General features: G+C 39.2%; 4 protein-coding genes and 1 non-coding gene across 10 annotated transcripts; 1 reads left to right on the forward strand and 4 right to left on the reverse strand.

The window, feature by feature from the left end:
- Positions 1-248: 248 nt before the first annotated feature.
- Trnar-ucg lies at positions 249-321 on the reverse strand. The gene has a single exon. It is a non-coding gene; the product is annotated as a tRNA-Arg (tRNA).
- Positions 322-1049: 728 nt separating this feature from the next.
- LOC124409526 (tether containing UBX domain for GLUT4) lies at positions 1050-3352 on the reverse strand. Its single transcript, XM_046887203.1, has 7 exons — positions 3172-3352; positions 3040-3095; positions 2667-2916; positions 2168-2587; positions 1723-2080; positions 1475-1640; positions 1050-1398 (listed from the first exon to the last, which is right to left on the reverse strand). The coding sequence occupies exons 1-7, from the start codon at positions 3256-3258 to the stop codon at positions 1200-1202; spliced, it is 1536 nt and encodes a 511-aa protein (XP_046743159.1). The 5' UTR covers positions 3259-3352; the 3' UTR covers positions 1050-1199.
- A 281-nt stretch (positions 3353-3633) lies between these two features.
- Positions 3634-9881, forward strand: LOC124409523 (hippocampus abundant transcript 1 protein). Of its 5 annotated transcripts, none has more exons than XM_046887197.1 (7): positions 3634-3932; positions 6249-6650; positions 7178-7399; positions 7487-7770; positions 7924-8221; positions 8328-8481; positions 9034-9881. In XM_046887197.1, the coding sequence occupies exons 1-7, from the start codon at positions 3807-3809 to the stop codon at positions 9138-9140; spliced, it is 1593 nt and encodes a 530-aa protein (XP_046743153.1). In that variant the 5' UTR covers positions 3634-3806; the 3' UTR covers positions 9141-9881. The 5 variants fall into 5 exon arrangements, with proteins under 5 accessions (XP_046743153.1, XP_046743156.1, XP_046743152.1 ...); XM_046887200.1 differs by lacking the exons at positions 3634-3932; positions 9034-9881 and adding exons at positions 4633-6061; positions 8752-8905 and having other exon boundaries at positions 8328-8460; XM_046887196.1 differs by lacking the exon at positions 3634-3932 and adding an exon at positions 4635-6061.
- Positions 9882-13382: 3501 nt separating this feature from the next.
- On the reverse strand, positions 13383-14995 carry LOC124409541 (TBC1 domain family member 7). Its single transcript, XM_046887227.1, has 5 exons — positions 14784-14995; positions 14343-14692; positions 13972-14247; positions 13737-13866; positions 13383-13634 (listed from the first exon to the last, which is right to left on the reverse strand). Exons 1-5 carry the CDS (start codon positions 14823-14825, stop codon positions 13518-13520), a joined length of 915 nt encoding a protein of 304 aa, XP_046743183.1. The 5' UTR covers positions 14826-14995; the 3' UTR covers positions 13383-13517.
- A 192-nt stretch (positions 14996-15187) lies between these two features.
- Positions 15188-20282, reverse strand: LOC124409518. 2 transcript variants are annotated; one of them, XM_046887184.1, is made up of 6 exons: positions 19883-20282; positions 19634-19646; positions 18981-19281; positions 18600-18895; positions 17126-17356; positions 15188-17052 (listed from the first exon to the last, which is right to left on the reverse strand). In XM_046887184.1, the coding sequence occupies exons 2-6, from the start codon at positions 19641-19643 to the stop codon at positions 15959-15961; spliced, it is 1932 nt and encodes a 643-aa protein (XP_046743140.1). In that variant the 5' UTR covers positions 19644-19646; positions 19883-20282; the 3' UTR covers positions 15188-15958. The 2 variants fall into 2 exon arrangements, with proteins under 2 accessions (XP_046743140.1, XP_046743141.1); XM_046887185.1 differs by lacking the exon at positions 19634-19646.
- Between the last annotated feature and the right edge of the window lie 675 nt (positions 20283-20957).

Consider the following 20957-nt stretch of genomic DNA (forward strand, 5'->3'; position numbering starts at 1 on the left):
TGATGCTTACAAATACAAGGAATAGACTTTAATACTGGGCAGAGATAAAAATGAAAATACATACGTTGAAGAAATGCGCGATAAATTGACATCCGCGCAGGGATAGTGCGAATTTTCAGCGATTTATGAAACAAATTCCTTTGGATTTTTCAAAATTTGCATGATCAATATTGAGACAGCAAATTGAAAGATTTTTCGGATGTGCTTGCATGAAAAAGTAATGTTTGAAGAACTAAAAAGTTTATCTACGACCGTAACAGGACTCGAACCTGCAATCTTCGGATCCGAAGTCCGACGCCTTATCCATTAGGCCATACGGTCTAATGCAATGTTGTGTCGTAGAGGTTGTACATATTTGTATGGTGTAAAAATATCGTGGATACAAATTTGAATAAGCACAAATTCAGCTCTACCGAAACAAAATCGATATGTTTCCGTGCAATATATTTAGAATATAATTTGATTTACAAGTGATAAAATTGAAATTCATTTATTGTTTTATAAAGGCCTGTGAGAAACTGTATTGTTACAAAAAATCGTTTCAATCTCTATTTTAAGGTCCCTTAATAGTCCTATTCTTACCGACCGAGCAAAATCGTTCGTTTTTTTTTCCTATATTAAATAAACAAATAGAAGGAAAGGGTTTAAGTCTCTACAGTGCATCGCTCTTCTGTAGCGAAATTGAGGAATGTTACTCATATTCCGAATCTCATCGAAAAAATGTGTGGTTTTTTGAAACGTGTTACTATTTCAACATTTCCCCCATTTCAGGGGCGAAAAGTGCACAGTTGATATATTCTCCGCAATTCCGGAATGAATGAGGAGTAAAACGAATCATCGTGAGACTTTTCAAGCAATATTGAGGTCGCTAGATGAAGACTTTTTGGCACCTGAAAAATGGGAAATGTTGAAAGTAACATTCCTCAATTCCACTACAAAACAGCTATGCACTATTGAAATTTGAACCCTTTCCGTTCATTTGTTAATTTAATATAGGGGGGAAAAGGGTTAGTTTGCTCGGTCGATAAGGGTAGGATTGCTACATGCCCTTAACATGAAAAATCGGGATAACAGCTTTTCTTATTGCTGTATTATAATAATAGATAACAATAGTAAACACGTAAATGACAGCTCATTATTCAATCATACTGCTGTAATGAGGTATTCCATACCAGGATATCTCTGAAAAGGTTCAATGATTATTTAAACGGCTGCTTAAACCATTTCGGTACATTAGCTTTGGCTGCAGGTGCGGGGTTTCTATGACTCGGTCCAGGTGCAGGTTCCGATTGCCTTGGTGTTTCCACTACCCTTTCCAGTCTGTTTTCTTGTATCATACTGATGTCAGGCATATCCTCAATCTCAGAACACTTCACATCTTGCCGTGCCATTGCCATTCTAGCAATTAAATTATTGTTATTATTATTTATTCAAGTATTTTGTGGTGAGAAAACTTGTTATTTTTGTTGCTCACCTAGATTTTACTGCTTGAATGCCAGCAGCTCTGGGATCTGTAAGTTTGTTGTTTAGTTCAGATTTCAAACTAGACTGGCCAGAGTAGTGAAGAATAGCTGAGGGCACTAGATTGGCGTCGACCAAGCGTGTGCCAGGATCCAGTACAGTGCGTGGAGGCGTTGTATCTGTTTCGTTAAAATTATGTAATGCGGTCTGCTGTTGCATAAGAAAAGCATCGAAGAGGAAAAGATTTGCAGAAATACTTACAAAGCATAAACTCGGCGTCAGGATTGGCAAGGTAAATTTTTACGAAATCCTTAACTGCCTGAACTGTTTCAAGCGGGCCGAACAAGCCCTGAAGTACCAGTTGATCTGGGAACTGAATTCTAATCACGGTTTTACGATATTTATGTAAATGATGCAAAATCCTTTTGTCTTCATCCAATTGTCTCTGGGCCGAAGTCAGAAGTGGAGCCTCATCCAACTGCGCTCTAAGGCGGATGGCATCTTTCAGTAAATGCCGAGCGTCCTCAACGGTAAGGTCAAAAAAGTTGTCGGGTAATTCATTACGTGGCAAAGCTTCTGCTCCAGCCTGATTAAACACGAGAGCATTTCTCTCTCCCAGCTAAAAATTATCGATGTTTAATTCATTGTACTGCGAATATAATGATATGCAAAATAAGTGGGGAGGACAGGAAGGCACGAATCTTACAAATTCAACTTTTGTTTCTTCTATATCACTCTCAGATGTATCCATGGGTATTTCTATGTTTTTAGTTTCAATTGCATCTGTTTTTTCTTCAACCTTTAGGTCACAATCAAGTTTTGGGATCTTTTCTGAAACTGCAGCTTCTGTATCATGCTGCACAATCTTTCCTGTTTTCAGGGCTGAAATAGGATCGATATTTTGCTGTGTGTCTTTCCTCATTGCCGCCTTCTGTCGATTGGGTACAGCCATACGAAGTGCAAGGTCAATACTTTCTTGAGACGGCCTTGCAGCCAAAGGGACACTCACATGAGCCTGGGTTCTGGGTTGCTCAGGATTGCGATGAATTAATCTAAACATAGCTCTGCCGCAGTTCAGTCCCAGTGATCTAAGCGTCGTTTGTTCGAGTAAGTCCAATCCGCAGACCTAAGATTTTTAAATATTAATCAAGCACTGATCAATGATAGCCTACACAGGCTTAAAAAAACTAGCGCAAAGATGTAACCTCGCGATGCATGTAGATAAGAGCTGCAGTCGGTAGCATTTGATCCGGACACAGCTGATTCAGAACTTGAGCCAAAGAATTACTGGGCTGAAATTCACCTGTGACTCGTTCTCCGCTTTCAGTTTGAACGCCAACTGTTACGTTTGATTCGAGTCTCTTTTTAGTGCAAGGCACCATCTCCAGTTGAGCGTTGTTCGGCAATCCGGTAAATCGGAAGATTGCATTGGCATCGAGAACACGATTGTAATGTCTGAGGGTTGACGAATACTGTGATATAATTTGGCGGCAAAATTTTCAGGGATCGGCACATAAGCAGGCATGGAAAGGAGTAGATGTCTGGGAGTGATAGCATAGTTATCCCAGTGAAACTCACTTGATGTCAAATTCCTCGCTCTCGTAGCCATGTTTTTGACACACTTGTTCCAGTATCTGCGGAATAATTGATCTGATCAGCTGTTGATCTGTGATCAAATCGATTTAATAAAACTTAAGAAATAATTAATACCTGCAATATTGTCGTGTTTGGCGTTACTTTCACAGTTTGTCGGCGACCGTTCGGCGCAAGCACGATGACACTTTTGCTTGCCGCCATCCTTGTTTTTCTTCGAAAACAGCTGATCGTCGTGCTAAATCATTGGGCAGCGTTAGCACGCAATCTCGCGTGACGTCATAACGCTCCCTAGTTCTCTTTAAATGGCGCCACTATCGGACGCTGTCGGTAACGAGGACGCTGATTTGGTTTATTCAAACCACGGATTAAAACGGCGAAACTTGCTCCGTAAAACATTCAGAGAAGTTATTGGAATGAAGATCTAAAAATTTTTTAATTAACCGAAGCTAATCCTCTTTATATTCGTTGATCGAGTTTTCCCTTTTTACGATTTCCTCTTTCTTGACACTAATAAGTCTATGGACCAAGAAGTGAGTTGCACCAGCGGATTGCGGATAATCCCGCTAGGTGTATCTGTATGACGGGTATTTAATCAAATGTGCGGCGCCGTAGGTGCGTGGTCTGAAGTTAGAAGTTTAGTTGAACTGATACACTGATATCGCCATGAGTGTGCAGTGAGTGATAAGTCGGGCCTGTGTACTCGACGATAAATGCTTGAAAAAATGTGGTGAATAAACGTTGAATTTTTAATGAAATTGAAAAAGCGAAAGAGCTGGTGCGTGCAGTGCGTTAGTATGCCCGCTAAGGTGTCGAAGAAGGTCGTCGGGATGATAATCAGGAGTCGAAAATCCATCATGAAGGATGGCGTGATCACGGTACGTATTTCAGTTGGTTTTTTCCTCTAATATCGAGAGTTATCGGCAGGCGGGGTGACAGACGGAAAGACAAATCCGAGGGATTCACCATCCTCGGAAAATCATTTGTTCACAGCGACGCCCGAGGCTGGAGCATCCTTCTCGTTGATACTAGTCAAGTTGCGACGTGCGTCCGACGACAGATCAGCGTACAAATATTCCCCTATCTTGTACGGCGATTAGTTTTTCCGAGTAATTAGTCCGTCTTTATCTCGCGCCCCGATTTTCCTGACAATCAGCAGCCAGCAACCTGTCTGCATAATTCACCTGCACTAGCTGCTTTACCTGTTGCAATGCGGTTATTCGTGTCAATGATAGCGACGATATCTCATACGTGTTATCATCATAACCTTGCCGATGACGTGTGGTCGAGGCAGGAGTTTTAATTGTCGCCTAACTCGCGGCCGCGGTTTCCCCACTCTTCCTGGAATCACCATCGCGTTGACGTCCTGTATACACATACACGGCGTCCCTGGAATCGTCGTCGCGAGGCATTGGGAGATCAGTCGAGATGATCTTCGTCTCTGCATTAACGCGAACAGGCTATGCCCATAACTCGTACGCGGTAGGTATCTACTTATGCCCTCGAGTAGCGGTCGAGGAGTAAGAAGAAATCATGCGCGTACGAAAAATCCCGATGATGGCGGGGCCGCAGCAGGGTAGTTGGGCACTAGCTTCGCGGCGGGGGGGTTGGGAATGCTGCCGCAGTAGTGGTGCTCTTGCGTAAAAAAATTTCCCGATACTTCGCCCTTTTCTCGAAAGAAGGAAGGCAGGAAAACCGCCGTTACTCAGACGCAATGTCCAACTCACGCGGCGAATGTTTACCGTGCGGGATTTATTGACACCTCATTGACTGACGTTGGCCCACAGCTGACAGACGTCAGTTTAAAATGCGTTCGTCAGAATTTGTTCCGTTCGCCGAAAAAGTTACGCCACGAGCTCACGACTCCGCGATTCCGTAACCCCGTGTAGCCGCGTTCCGCACCGCATATCATCGGCATTGTCGTCGCATTTTCGAGCACCTTTATCACGATCCTCGAAAAAAATTCACCGAGTGTAATTAACCGCGAGATCGCGCCTCCCCAGTTGACCCTCACCAATTTTCGGAGACACAGTAGATGACCCAGTGCGTTTCAATGAAACGAAAATTTACAGGCCTTCAGCCAATGCTGCGTGTGTATTTTTAGCAATATCTGACTCTCACCAACTCTGTGATGAAACATGAGTTACGTTGATTGATAGATTCCTTCCCCGTTACGTCGGTGTAAAACTATTTTTTCCCTAATATAATTACTCGGTGCATCGCTTTTCCACATTCGCAAGTAACTCTGCATAAGAATAAAAAAAATCGAGATATTTTATCCCCCAAACAACAAGAGGTACATCCGTTGTAATAAAATTTTTCTAAATCTTGAAACAGTTGTATTTGCCTCACTGATTTAATGTAGAATATAATACCTAGCGGCCAAATAAACACAAAAGCAGTCTTTGACACTCGATTAGTTTTTACACGCAATTTTGACAGTGAAAAAACAAAAAAAGTTTACAACTCGTAACTCTAATAAATCTATCAAGCTGTATGAATTTATTTTTCAGTAGACGCTAAGAGCAACACTGGTGCGAATAAGTTTAGTTAGGAAATACAGGGCACACTTATAAATCCGTCCGTCAAATACGTTGATACAAATAATACAATATCTGTCAAGAAAACGAACATTATAATCAAGTTTATATATTGAAGAAAATGCGAGTAAAATGAATTCAGAGTATATAGAAAAGCTGGATACCTCCAACGGCAACGCTTTACTCGCTCAATAAACAGCACGCAACGAGGTATTTCTTGCTCCGAAAAGCTTGTACGGTTTATTTTTGAGATATTTTAGAACACGGGTTCGATTGAAAAAAACATTCACGTCGATGAGCAGATGCGCATATTGAGAACTTAGGGGCCAGCAGGGGCGATGCCCCCTGGTGCAGACGGGGGCTCGGAGGGCCCTTCGTGCTCCGAAGCTCACAATGGTCAGGAGCCAGCGCTGACTAAGCCTCAACCCTTGTTATCGCCCATTCAGCGTTGCTACAGACATCTCAAGGTCAGCTTGTACAATAAATTTGTATAGCTTAACGAGAAGTGCCGCGCACTGAGAATTCAGTTGTGCAAATATTTGATTCGGCTACTCAGTTTTTTCTCACAGCTGTGTAAGAATTTACCGTTGTTAGCATCCTACCGATAAATGTCTTCCAGTTTTCTCATTTTTACTTTCATTCCCATTGTTTCAGAGTTCGGGAGTCGGCGAAGCCAGCGTTTATCATGCCCTCGTCGTCATATTCCTGGAGTTCTTTGCCTGGGGGCTGTTGACGATGCCCATTATCGCCGTTCTCAACAAGACATTCCCCGATCACACCTTTCTGATGAACGGTCTGATAATGGGCATCAAAGGTATTCTCTCGTTCCTCTCCGCTCCATTGATCGGCGCGCTCTCCGACGTTTGGGGAAGGAAATTCTTCCTGCTTATCACTGTAGCTTTTACCTGTGCACCTATACCGCTCATGAGCATAAATACATGGTGGTTTTTCGCCATGATTTCAATCAGCGGAGTATTCGCCTGCACATTCTCGGTCGTCTTTGCTTACGTCGCTGACGTCACTGAGGAGAGCGAACGTTCTCTGGCTTATGGTTTGGTGAGTATTTTCACGCATATCTGCACGTTAAAAATTAACAAATCTGTATTCGCGGCAGGAAGCCAAATCTGGCGATAAAATTCCACGTGTAACTTGCTGAGCCTTTTTTTTCTGACAATCATTATTGGCCAATTGGAATTTGCTTAGTCAGCAGTATTAATATCCCTATAAGTCCACTTGTTGCGGCTCAACACATTTTCCATATTCTAGGCTGGTGATACATCGGTCATATAAGGATTAGATTGTGTTCATTCTGATTAGATAACGAAAGGCATGAGTGTCCCATATCTAACATTGATCAAAATACAGCTTGAACCATATGTTCTTCTGTAATCTTTTGCAACTTTAGACAGCGTTACTGGTCATGTTGATCCTAATCTTTTGAGTGATGAATGTCATTCTGTTGGCAGGAGTAAAAAAGTTTGATGCTTAAAATCAAAACGGGGCAGAATATTTTGATTTTGTTTGATTCACACATATCTCTCGGTATTCAATATATCGCATTTATTAATTTTTCTGTTTTTCAGGTGTCTGCCACGTTTGCAGCTAGCATGGTAATCAGCCCTGCGCTCGGTTCGTACCTGATGGAAGTTTACGAACAAAATTTCCCTGTTGCTTTGGCGACTGCCATCGCTATCCTGGATGTTTTCTTTATATTGGTTGCTGTGCCAGAAAGCTTGCCCGAAAAAGCTCGACCTCCAGCCCCCATTTCCTGGGAACAAGCGGATCCCTTCGCAGCCTTGGGAAAGGTTGGCGAATTCAATATTTTTGTTCGCTTTTAGCTGCCCTGTTCCTTCGAAATTATCAGATTGACAATCGTTGTCATTTTTTTCTAGGTGGGCAAAGATCACACAATTTTGATGCTATGTGTCACCGTATTCCTGAGTTATTTGCCTGAAGCAGGCCAGTATAGCTGTATATTTGTCTACCTTAAATTAGTAATGGGTTTCTCTGCCACAATGGTCGCAGTATTTATAGCGGTAGTTGGAATATTAAGTGTCTGTGCACAAATAATACTTGGGCCTCTGATGAAGACCCTCGGAAGCAAGCATACGATTATGCTCGGTCTTCTCTTTGAGATGCTACAGCTGATGTGGTACGGATTTGGTTCGCAGACATGGTAATATATCACTTTCCATACTTTTACTACTTCCATTATTATCTCTGATATTATTACGCACCTGCTCTTACAGATAAAAGACTCGCTTCCAAAAACAATCGTTTCAGTTTTATTTTATTACTATAAATTATTGACAATAATCATTAATTTCAGGATGATGTGGGCTGCCGGAGGTCTCGCTTCAGTTTCAAGCATCACGTATCCTGCAATATCAGCCTTTGTTTCGATGCATTCAGATGCTGATAAGCAAGGTCTTGTCCAGGGAATGGTTACTGGTATGCGAGGTCTCTGTAACGGCCTTGGACCCGCGATGTTCGGTGTAATATTCTACCTCTTTCACGTCGATCTGAACGACGACTCCTCGAGCTCACCCAGAAATGCCCCAAAACCGCCGTCATCGGGTGACGCGAATGGAACATCGTCAAATACGCATTTCGAGGTAATTCCACAGGCGAGTGCAAGCTTAACGAAAATTTCATTTCACTTCAAGTCTTCCATGCGCTTTGTGCGCATCTTTGATCAGTATTTAATTTGCTTATTCATGGTCCGTTTTTCAGTTCATACCAGGACCGCCATTCGTCTTTGGAGCTTTCCTGGTAATCTGCGCGCTCCTCGTCGCCGCGTTTATACCCGAATCAGGATCGTCCATGCTCGGATCGACGCATCCCTCTGGATCCCGGAGGCCCTCCGGTAAATACGCATATCAAAAATGTACGTTATAAGTTTGAGGATTACAAAAAACAAAACCAAAAAGAAAAATACAACGACCGATGGATGCTTTCGGTTTAAATTGGGTTTACACGGTGTGTGTGTGTGTTTGCATCTATATTTTTATTATTGTTTTTGTTGTGTTATGACGGCGGTTACGGTGATATTACCCAGGTTTGAAGCACTCGATTATATTTCTATGCACACTATGGTGATTGCTTCATTTGAGAATTACCCATTCTTGTGACGTTTTCGCATTCCCAAAATCCTTAGATTACAGCAAACTTAACATACCGCTTTACCCGACACGAGCATTCATCGTCATGATGAATCGTTAAAAATGCTCCTCAACTCTCCTCAATCCCTGCGACGTTCAACACCGTTATGCTTGAAATGGAGCGTTTCATCCACGTGTTCAGTGTATTACTACAACCCTGACGTACGTTTTCCTTTGCTTACAATATTACAAAAGACCGTTTATTTCTTTATTTATTTATTTATTTAAACCCACAATATTCCATTTTTACTGTAAAACAACGTATACGTATATTCCAGGCCTTTCATTGGACGTTCATTACGAGACGGAGAGAGTGGCTGGCTCAAGGGGAAAAGTTGGACCATTGTCACCACTGGTTGACAATTCAAACTCAGCTGCTCTATAACCAATCTCATATCTTAGGAGAGATGTGCTGCGAATGACGAAGATGAAAAAATATGCAGGATGTGTTTATAACACATCATAATATCGATATCTACTATTGTTGGATCGCCGTGATACACCCCCCACCCCCCCACCTCCAATCATTACGGTGGAAAAAACAATACATTTAATTACTTTTTTTTACATCTAGAATACATTTGGTTGTGAGATTGGCTATAAATCGAGAGAGCGCGGTGAGACGTCGAGTGCTGGAAGCCAATTAAAACGTATTATTATAGAATACTTTCTATATATATATATTTTTTTTTTTTTTTTTTTTTCAAATCGCTATTTTGCCAACATCTACGAGATAATAACACGCTAAGTAAGAATAAAGGTATGATTTCTATCCTGCAAAGAGCCGATTCAAGTATTTCAGTTTTCTTATTTGTTGGTAGAATTCTTACCGATCATTTTTACTGACGCGATACGTTTGAAGAAGTGTTTTTATTGTTGCAAGAATAAGCTGCACAAGCTTGTGAATAGACAGACAGATACACAGCCTATTATTGACTGTCGTGAAATTGTACAAAATCATAATACCCTACTCCTTATTTGGCAGGAATACTAGCTGACGTCCATTGCTTTTCCTGTTGTTGCTATACGCTTAGCCATAGAGATGAAGATGAAAAGATGACGATGAAAATTCGGTATAACGTTGATAAAAATACGAATAAAAATTGCGATCAGTATTTCCGTTAAAGATAAATACTAACCTACCTATTTATTTTTACTACTTCAATTCTACTTTCACTTCTGGTATTACTCTTTCTTCCTTCAAGTTGTTTCTTTTTTTGTTTTCATGATACATACACACCAGCCTACAAGTGAGTGCTCCTAGCACTTCTCATTCCAACTTCCATACTTCCATTGTCTTATATTTTATTTCTGTATTCTACTAGCAGAATGTATATAATGCGCGTGCTGTTGATTGAGGAACTAGTTCTGGATTATTAGCCAGTACCGAGTGGGAACTTTGTTTAACTGACTATTTTCAAGAATTTTTCTCGTACACCAATTGGAGTAGGAAATTATGCAAAGGTTGATGTATATGTATACATACTTTTTTTTCATCCTTTTCATAAATCGAAGCAAGCATGTAAATCATAAATTCAAATTAAACAAGCCAGAAAAAGAATTTTTTCACGATACTTTTCATCACCATGAAAAGGAAAAAATCTGTCGGTCTGTCCGACGAACTTCCGCGACGATCTCGAAACGATGAAATGAAAAATCTAAAACTGAGAAGATTTGGCAATTAAATAAAAAAGTATTAACTGACAAATTCGAAAAAAAAATTAATAGCATTTTTTTTTTTTTCAAATAAAATTGAATACATAAACTCGGAAAAACATTATCGTTCATTCAGAAAAAGTAATTGTGCGAAAAAAGTATAGGTTTGACGAGATTCATTCTCCGTAGAACCGGGATTTCAAATTAAACGGGAGATGGCAATTTTTCTTGCCCATAATTTGGTTGTAAAATCCTGTAAGTTTCAGATTTTTTCAGCGGGCCGTTTCCGAGATCATTGTGGGAGTTTGTCGGACAGATCGGCATTTTTCTGAAAACCTGTTTTTCGGATTCTAGAGGTTCTAAAACTCAAAGATTCGTTCAAATTACAAAAAGTGTCTTATAACCGAAATCAGTACTTTTCTTATATCACCAAAGGTGATGGAAAGTAAAAAAGGAAATGAAAAGATTCATCACCGAAAGATAAGTCCTTGGTGCTTTAATTAAGGTTGTTGAATCCTTTCTTACGCCAAGTAAGAAAAACATGATCAGCTATATTGAAATATCAGTACTTGAAGCTGGTTTTCTTTTTGTTTCCGTTACTATTTCAGTTTTTTTTTTTTTTTTTTTTTTTTTTTTTTTTTTTTTTTTTTTTTTTTTTTTTTTTTTTTTTTTTTTTTTATAATTTTATTTAGTGCATTTATCACTCGATCAGAGTGATTATTCGAATATTGCAGCGAATGATTTTCAATCCCCTGCCAGATTCTGCTTTCAAAGTGTAAACGATTCTTTGAATTGATTACCGCAGTACGAGGATTATGCCCATCGTACTGGATGCTACGTTACCTACTTACCTTTCCATTACCTTGACATAGAAATTATGATTACAGATTACATGACTAATATTTGATATGAGGAATGATTTTAGAAAGCTATACCCATTATATAGTTTTGTTGAAATAAAAAAATGCTTTACTGCCTGGTGCAAAAGCCTTGTACTTTTACGTGTGTATTTGTTGCACATGCAGACTTGTCTTTGCGTTTCAATATTCATAAATAAAATGCAATTGTAATCTGTGATTATATTAGTATTGTGCAGGTTCAAGAATTCTTATACGGTAAAGAGAGAAAGAGAGAGAGAGAGAGAGAGAGCGGCTTTTAATCTTTCCCTTCTTTTTTCCTCTACTTTATTGTATTTAATTGGCTTCGAGCTGCTTCTACTTGATTTTTATTGAAAAAATAGTGTCACACTTACGTTATGTTCGGATTAATAATTATTTTACTGTGTATTGTTTCATGCGTTGTAGTATCAAGTTTTACCAAAAATAATAGATTTTAATTTGGATTAGAGAAACAATGAATACCAATAATATTTGTAAAATTACTAACGCCGCTCCAGAGTATGCAAGATAGCTAACTAGAAAATGCAGAGTTTTAACTTTTGAAGACACACTTGATAAAGTCTTTGGCCTTAGACGGAGAGCTCCCTGTACCCATCGAAGATTTTCTAGTATTCGGAGAACCTTCGCAGTGCTAGATTTTGCGTTATTCTTGCCGTGAATTGCAGCTTGTGCAGACGCATAACTATTAGTACATAGTATGTAACTAAAGAAGAGAGAAAAGATAGTGAAAAATAAACTCATAAATGAAAAAAAAAGGAGGCGCATTAGAAGCAGCCTCCCAGGAAGCCAAAGATTGAGTAATTAATGAATATTCTGCTTTTTTGGGGTTTTTTTTTTTTTTATATAACGCGTAGCCAGGCACGCCGGCGGTTTACGATATGATTGTGCAGTGGAATTTAAAATCAGGCATAACTAGCTAATGCATGTTTGGAAGAATACTGTTAACAATAAACGAAGTGGAAAACAAATAAAGAAAAAAAATCAAATTCCATATCCGTATATAAGTAAACGAGCATTGCCATTAGTTAGATAGATCTAACGTTGTATGAAAAAGAGGTAATTTTAAATGATAAAACTGATGCATAATCCGATGATGCTACAATTACGTTGATACAACAATATCATCCTGTGTTCCAAACTGTTTAATTCATGTTAGATTTCCCTTGTGTCCTTGCCATAACGATTGTATAACTGCGAGTTGACGATTGGTCTATTTTTGTAATGTAATCGTACAGAAAGAGACGATTAAATCATAATTTTAGTCCAAACTACAACGATTTTTTGCATCGAGTAAAGCTCTCATCGTATGTACAAATGTTCCTCGATAATTGATACGTGGTGAAACATTTTCATGCTGAACGCAAGTAACGATATATAGACATTTACGTTGGTTGGTCTTTTAATGAAATTGCAGACTCGTAAGAAGGGTTTTCTTTGATGAAGTTTTGGAGAGTGCGTCTTTGTTGCACAAACGTACTATTTAAATTTGTATCGGCAGTATTCTTGACAAATTTGCAAGATGTACAGACTCGTATTGTATAGTTTCAGGTTGTTTTACGTTATTAGGGATCCTATTAATTTATATCTCTAAGCAGCTCAGGACACGAACACCTGCTGCATCATAGATTTAAAACTATTATTATATAAAAAGACATTCAAGACCGGTATAAATTATAAATATAGATTATTATATAGTTCTAGCTTGTAATGTAGATGATTATACACGGTATGTAATTGTACGATAATGGATGCGTCAATAAAAACCAATTATTTTTAAGATAAAGGAACAAATGATTACGGTGCATTTTTTGTCGATCTTGGTAGTTCACAAGATCCATTGTCTTTTTTTCCAAACTCTATCTCTCTTATATGTTGAGATATTTCTAGAAACAAATCATCATGATGCAACCTTTACGTGTTTCTCAAATTTTAAAAACCATTGTTAAATGAAAATAGTATATTAGTTTACGAGCAGAAGTAGTAATGAGATCAAGATCGATAAATACATTACCCATTTATTACACACACTTGACTTTGAAAAATTTTTGATATTCGCAAGACCTTCGTGTATACAAGCTGATTTTGGTCACATCAGAGATTCCAAAAAATTATACAATCAATGTTGAAACCATCATTGCCTTTGTGATATCGCAAGCGAGTCTTTTTATTGTTATTGCAAAAACTCCGTAAACAATGAAAGAATATTTTCAGGTATTCTGTACAGAGTTCACTGTAATTTGAGACATGGAAACCAGCGCAGAACCACTTTGTTGCCACAGTTCAATCGCCTTGTTTACTATCATCTCAGCAGTCTCTTCGGATATCTGTTGTCAAAAATGAATGTTTTATTAGTTGCAAAACGGTTAACATTGTACGTATAGCGCTTTGATTCTCATAATTATTGTCCTGAATTAACTAACTCTCACATTATTAATGCAGTCAAGTGTATAATCTATTCCTTCGCAACGAAGCAAGAGACGCCTCAAACTGGTCAAAGTCACGACCGCGACAAAGACCAGAATCTTATAAGATCCGGCAACTATCTTGTCCCAGATTCTGCAAATTTCAGGTGAAAAATGTACAATCCCATGATTTAACAGTGGTAGAGAAAAAATGATAGAATAGAAGACGCTCATCCTTTTCCGTTTTCACATCACCTACTTTGGTATGGAGCTATCGCTAATCGTCCCTGCGAAACAGGAACAGAACCATGTCTCGTATGGCAGAAACTGTAGTGCGCTGATCTTCAATAAGTGTCTGTGAAGCTCAGAGTCCTCTCTCTCCAATAATGTGCAAGTGCATTCCTGTAGCCTTCCGACGTCTCCATGGATCTTTTGCACAATGTCGAGGAACCCGCCAAGCACCCAGAAAGTGTCAACCGGTTCATGAGTGGCGTCTATGATCTGCGTGACACTTTCAGCCAGCTGACTCATAGCCCTAAGGCGAAAACAAACCAAAAGAATGTGAGTACATGAAAATACTGTGGGTACACGCTAATCGGAATACTCTGATTTTATGTGAGTTCAGTTTACTTTAGTAGCGGAGTTTCCAGTGCAGCATTCATGTCCAAACTGACGCGTCTTGATCGCAAAATCCACATCGTTAAAAAAAGGTGGTGAGGTTTACTGTTTTCTTCGACCGTTTTGATCGTACATAGGACGCGTTTCAGGTCATCGAACTCTGTTTTTCTCTGCGCCGTAACAAATGCGTGACTTTCGGTGTAGACTGGCACGACACCCAGGATTATTTTCCATAGTAAATTTCTGTATATCGCTGGGACTGTGAACCTCAGACAGAACTGCTTCAGCTTCGCCTTGTCGAGCGGACGCTCCTTCAGCAATATTTCCAGCGATTTCTTCTCCTCAACGCTGCGAAATCCTACCTGTCAATTAGTAGGTATTGAATTCAGTTTAGTCTCAATTCAATCACCAACAAAAGTCTTAAGACAATCTTATTGTTCATGCATTGTTAACCTTTTCGTAATAGGATGATCGAAAATTACGCTCGTCTGTCATGTTTCGATTTCAGTTGAAATCAGCTCGTCGCTATCATTCGTAAACAATCAGGCATTCGGCTTCGGTAGGCTTGCAGAAATCACTCGGGATTATTGTTTCGAATTCTTTTAATTCTCGCACTCCCGTGCCTCTGTGTGTCTGTCAAATTTTCCATGTTTTAATTTCTCTCGATAGATAATGGCAGCGTCCTTAGTTACCGTTATTCTCAACCACGACGGTTTTACGCTCTGCATTACCGACCAGACAGATTTTCGAATAAATGCATCGGCACTGCATTTCAGACTTGCTTGTGAGGGGATTGAATTTTCAGGAACGAAATCAATGCTCTTGGTATTCACAATCGTATTTATTACTATCATTATCTCTAATAAAACTCTGAAACAAAACTCTTAATATTTATGGCGTTTGTAATTATGGCCCTTATCTTACGACGAGAAAACAATATTTAAATAGAATAAAATGCGCGTTCGTAGGCGAATCTAATTAGTCGGATTCAAAATCAGATTAGGATTCAGATCACGTATATGTAACATATTATAATACAAAAATATTATTAAGAAATTCCCTCTGCTTTTTGAATAGCAAATCCGACATGATGTAAATACTTATAAAATATATCCCAAAATCCAAATTTACGTGAAATATTATAATATATCGTAAGGAGCGAAATCGAGTTGGTATACTATATGTATAATCAAATACATACAAGAGCTTACTCTTGGAATGAGCATTGGAATGTTAGAATATTCGTCATACGCTTCCTTTGCAAAACCCACAATTATAATATGAATGGCAAGAATTTTTCGATGATTACCTATTTTCAATTCTTCATTTCTCTAATATTATGTTCCGCAAAGTAGTATTTTGGTCTTATCTATTCACGATCGTACTCCAGTATTACAAATAATGTATCACATTATAAATACACCTACAGTGCAAATAATGCATATATTCATACATATAGATGAAGTAAAAGCGAACCTTGTGGAATGTAAAATATCACATATCGTCGATAAATCTATGGAAGATCTTATCTTCAGTCAGAATTTGACAAGTTACTAAATTCGGACGTTTCATATGCGCCACACTTCAACTTCCAAACAACAAACGCTGTTTCATATTTCCTGTTTGTCTCATAAGTTCGCACTGTTGAAACTAATGTCGGTAGTGTGGCTCTCACATCCGGGTTTCATTGTCACTGACATCACGCTGTTAATCATTTGTCGAAGCTCGTCCATTTCTTGTTTACTCTTAGCTACCATATCTTTCACTTTTTGTTTCTTTCTCATTATTTCCGACATTTTTCGCCAGCAATTTGTGCTATTCGTGTGACAACAGCATCTTGTCGATGTTTCCTCGTGTTCGCAGATCTGATCCAGTTCATCGTTTTTACAACATCGATCAGTCTTCTCAGAGCAGCAAAGGTTCCACTTTTCCGTATCTGAACTCGTACTCGACTCATGTTCCTCGTCACAATTCCCTTCGCCAGAATTAGAATCCCAAGTATTAGATTTTAGACCATCCTTATCCAGCGCACTGGATTCTTGGCTATGTATTTCATATTCCATAATACGATCTCCCAAGTTTTCACAATCTATCGGATCAACATCCATCACGTTAGCTTGTCGCTTTAGGCTTGGTTTTTTATCAAACAGTCTTCTCTTCTCTGATTTACCGTGTATTGTACTGTCACTCAGCCTTCTCTCCTCACCTGGTGGTACAAGATATTTCCTTTGCGTTTCGCATAGGCTGTCGCTTGCTCGCCGTGCTATTGGATTAGACTCCAGGTCACCACAATAATCCTGATTAATCGATTCGTTCCCGTCAGCAGTGGTCTCATTACAATCCGACCATCTCGAGACAACCGTCGCTAACGAATCGCTTCGATCTTTGCTGAGTCTCTGACATTGTAACGCAAACTCTGGTTCCGTATCCGTCGTGCATCGCACATGTCTTGAATTATCCTCGTCGAATGATAATTGTTTGGCCAATTTTCTCCCGGACATTTTTCTAGATTTGTCAATGTCAATCACTGCATCAACACTTTGTGCAATATGTTCAAGGTTCTGATCTAATTCATGTATATCTGCGTCAAAATTGTCAACGGGCTCGGTCGGCTTGCTTTGAGAGTCTGTGGTGTGTCCATCGAAATTGGTTTCTTCAGTGGTGTCCAATGACTTCATTTCTATTAGGTCTCCATGTTTTCCAAAGGCAAACGATTTTTCACCTAGAATTCAAGAAGAGTTACTTGCCAAAACTCTTACACTATTATATTCAATCTTTGTAGGAACAAGCTTTACCTATGATCATCCGTTTGTTACGCATATCGGGACTCTTAGATCTTGGACGCTCAAGGTATTGCCTATTGTCTGGCGAAAGAACAGATAATCGGCCCTCCTGTTGCATGGAACCGAAGAGCTCGCTGCTGCTGCTGTTTGTATTGGTGTAAGAATCATTTTCGTGACTCTCGTGTTCTCGTAGGCGTTCCATAATCTTCTGTACAATCTCGGACGGAGCTACGTACGGGGAGCCTGTCAAAAAGTACAAGTCAAATTAGAACTTTCCATCAAGAGATAGAATTTAATTGAACTACGTAGTCAAATTTTCGATGAAACATATGGTGAAACGATTTGTGCAAATAATTTAATCCTGGAAATCTTGAATATAGATGATTTTGATGGAACGCAAATTTGTGTGTCATGTAAATTATACATAAACAGCTTCCCTCCTCTGGTTTAAGAGTTCTCGTGTACAGCGGGAGGTATTTATACTAGATATATGTTCTCAACAAATAATAGATCAATTCTTACAGAGAAAACTTGTAATACTGCATAGAGGTGGGAAACAATTTGCATTAAGAATAAACTACGTAAAATAATGAATTACATGAAACAAATATAATACCTAGCGAATCGTTTCTATGTTCGTCATGCATGTAACGTTATTTTGATAGTTCTCAGATCGGACAACCCAATACAAAAATTTATACGGAAGGAATTTGCAAAAATCACGGGAGAATAGAACCAGAAATTGCGTTGTGTATTCCATTAACCATGTAATTCAAAGTTGAGTTCATTTTGTTATGTACTACATAACATTGCATAAAATCAGAGGATGCTGATTGTACGAGGATTGAGCTCCATAAACTCCAAAATTTAACCAATCAGAGCATATGAATCTTCACACTCCTGGATAATAATATCAACGATGAGAAGCAAGTCACAGTGAATACAATAAACATGCTTTGCCATTAAAAAATAATCCAGAAATACAGATACAAGTACTGAGTATCTGATATGGGAAAGAAGAAGTAAAGAAAAATTAATGAAGCAAACACCCTAATGCGAATCAAATAACGAAAAAACAAAACCACATATAGAAGTTGTTAGCGACGTCGTGATGGGAACACTTACTAAATCACTTGGCCCGGAATGTCTACGCCTCGGAAAACACGCAGGCACACATAGAGTGCTATCGTTTCCTATAACCATTATAAAAACGAAATTGATGAAATTGATTATGCGATGTTGTTAGTGACGAATGCAGTTCTATTCTCTAGCCAAATCTCGAAAGATTTGACAGCTGTCAATATTACCACATATATATCAAGCTTTCGTACGCGTTGAGATGCTAGATTTTTTTCATGTAAATTTGTGTAGCATGTTAGCTGCATGATTGAAACAAAGCGAATGATTTTGCTTCTTCTTATTCTCGTCCCTGTTATTTTTCTGCTTCTTTAAAAGAAGGGAGAACAAGGATTGAAACAATCATTACCAGTGAGTCCTCTATATCCCAGAGACGCGGTGTCGAGTGACTCGCTGTCCTCTTGCTGTTGTTTGAGAAAGTCATTTATCACAATTCCCTTCAACTTTGAAGGCTGCAAAAATCTTTTTGGTATTCTAGGCATCGATCCGCTTTCCTGAGGACTATTATTGTACCCAAAACCAAGGTTCAGCAGAATTGCTTCCGGATCAGCCTTTCGCCATTCCAAAAGACTCTCGACGCTGCTGCAGTGGCTGCTGTCAGATTGAAGACTGAGATCCCTGACGAGTCTGTTGTGTGGAACAGAGCTTCAAACAAAAACAACGAACAGGAAATTAAGTGACATCAGAGGTGCTGAGTGATAACTTGAATTAATCATTTTGCATGCCGTACCTGGGTGGGCTGGTCATTGTGATAGCTGGAGAGTTAGGAATAGTGATAGGCGCGGAGGCGGTCATGTCTGATTTTCGTTGATGCTTTTTCTTAAGGAACGAATGTGCCTCTGCAGTATTTTCTGGCTGTAAATCGCCCGGGATTTGCTTACTGGCGGTTCCCTGGTCAAATGGTGGTTTCGCGTTCTCGTAAGACGGAATAGAGTCAACCCATTGTTGAACCGGACTGGCCCGCCGTCTCATTTCCCAAATACCACGCAACCAATGCGTCACTCGAACTATGGCCTCAGTTCCGATGTTTTCTGCACATAAGGTCAAACATCAGTATTTAAAGAAAAGAGGATCTAAGTAGATCTGTGCCTTCTTTTTTTTTTTGTAAACAACTAAATGATGCCAATCATTGGCCAAATATAATACAATGATTTGACACTCACGATTTTGAAAAAAAAATAGAGTAAAACAATGTGAAAAATAACAAAGCGGTGGTGTCGAATAACCAAAAACAAGAACAGAAATAAAATTATGATAAAAACGAAAACAGGCGATAAGCTGGCTCAGTGGTTGTCAAATTATGTAACAAACCCAACTGAACATACAGTGCAGAAAACAGTATAGACATAACTTTGTTATTGAATATACAATATCGTCAAATACCTGGATCCATTTCCTGCCGAATTTCAAGGTGGCGGTAGCGCAAAAAAGAAGTAATAAAAATCAAGTTTCGCAGATAATAATTAAGCTAAGCGATGAGAAAAACACATATTAAATATAAGGTTATGTGTATTAGGATCGATGGTTTTATTGGGATAACACAGACGTTTCGTCGCGCATTTGCCGAACTAGCGTTTCAATATTTCCCTCGTTAATTGTGCACAATGAAGAATACGACGATAGTTTACTTACCTCGTCTTCACCCCGCGCGCCTTGTAACCGCCCAAACACAATACTCAACAAACTTACAATCAACTAGCATACACTTAGCACACGACACGAAGTCAAGTCAGACAGTACGAACGTATGGGAGAGCATCAATCGAGCGAGCAACCGATTCGAGATCCGCACTACAATCTTGACTCATTAGTAATAACGACGTCGTCTTTTCAACGTTTCATTTGACTCGCTCGCCTTTCACAATCAGCTTGAGTTCCCAGTGACGGATCAAAAGCGGGTGCACGATTATTGTTTACCACCACCATCAATAAATTGTCGATAAATCACGCGCGGAAATTGTATCTATGGCCATTACATCTAAAAATAGAATTCACCTATCGCGCAATGCCTTTCATGTTAATTCACTAGCAATAGAACCACTCGATGTAATTCAAGGAAGCATATATGAACCAAACCCAGAAAGAGACGAAGTGATGATTCGAGAAGGAATTGTTCGATGGGATCACATGACCGGAAGTATGTGTGTGTGTGTGTGTGTGTACACACATCCAAGGAGCGACAGGTTTCGCCAGCAAGGGGCAGCGGGGGCGCCAAAAATCTGCGCGATAGATCTGCGCTATCAGTTCAGTGCGAATCGCGTAACGAGCAGGAGCTGAAGTAAACAGAACAATAACAAGGTCGAATTTGACAGATTTGTTGATCAGGAAGTGTCCTCGGCTTTAATTATTTGAGCCTTTTTGGTCATTGATTATTCTGGAAAAAATAGGAAAAATATATTATTTAATTCAATTATTGAATTATAATTGCACGTGGTGAATGCGGTGTTGTATGTCCCGTTTAGTGATCGCAGCCGGGGCAACCTGAGTGACACTTGTTGCACTCTAAATATTATCGATCCAACGGAAGAAGAGGGGATTAGCATTTATAACGCGTTAACATGTTTGTAGAAACAGCTGTTCTCTTTGTGTTTTTTTTTTCAAGTTTATTTTGCAGTTGTAACTACAGCGTACATTCATTTTATTTTATCGGATCCACTGCGATAAATATGTTTACTACTGTATAGGTAACATAAGGTAGTCTCATTCAA

This window comes from Diprion similis, chromosome 8, assembly GCF_021155765.1.
Source record: "Diprion similis isolate iyDipSimi1 chromosome 8, iyDipSimi1.1, whole genome shotgun sequence".
Taxonomy (NCBI): domain Eukaryota; kingdom Metazoa; phylum Arthropoda; class Insecta; order Hymenoptera; family Diprionidae; genus Diprion; species Diprion similis.

Bases quoted from the DNA above. Each gene is read 5' to 3' on its own strand.
- LOC124409526 (XM_046887203.1), bottom strand. From the start codon at position 3,258: ATGGCGGCAAGCAAAAGTGTCATCGTGCTTGCGCCGAACGGTCGCCGA. The intron at 3,096-3,171 runs GTATTAATTATT...ATTATTCCGCAG, and splicing joins CAAACACGACAATATTGCAG to ATACTGGAACAAGTGTGTCA. The intron at 1,399-1,474 runs GTGAGCAACAAA...TTTAATTGCTAG, and splicing joins ATTCAAGCAGTAAAATCTAG to AATGGCAATGGCACGGCAAG.
- LOC124409523 (XM_046887196.1), top strand. From the start codon at position 5,933: ATGCCCCCTGGTGCAGACGGGGGCTCGGAGGGCCCTTCGTGCTCCGAA. The intron at 7,400-7,486 runs GTTGGCGAATTC...ATTTTTTTCTAG, and splicing joins CCTTCGCAGCCTTGGGAAAG to GTGGGCAAAGATCACACAAT. The intron at 7,771-7,923 runs GTAATATATCAC...CATTAATTTCAG, and splicing joins GGATTTGGTTCGCAGACATG to GATGATGTGGGCTGCCGGAG.
- LOC124409541 (XM_046887227.1), bottom strand. From the start codon at position 14,825: ATGACAGACGAGCGTAATTTTCGATCATCCTATTACGAAAAG. The intron at 14,248-14,342 runs GTAAACTGAACT...TTTTCGCCTTAG, and splicing joins CTGGAAACTCCGCTACTAAA to GGCTATGAGTCAGCTGGCTG. The intron at 13,635-13,736 runs GTGAGAGTTAGT...TTTTGACAACAG, and splicing joins CACTTGACTGCATTAATAAT to ATATCCGAAGAGACTGCTGA.
- LOC124409518 (XM_046887184.1), bottom strand. The intron at 17,357-18,599 runs GTAATGATTGTT...ACTTTTTGACAG, and splicing joins GGGATATAGAGGACTCACTG to GCTCCCCGTACGTAGCTCCG. The intron at 17,053-17,125 runs GTAAAGCTTGTT...CTTGAATTCTAG, and splicing joins TAACAAACGGATGATCATAG to GTGAAAAATCGTTTGCCTTT.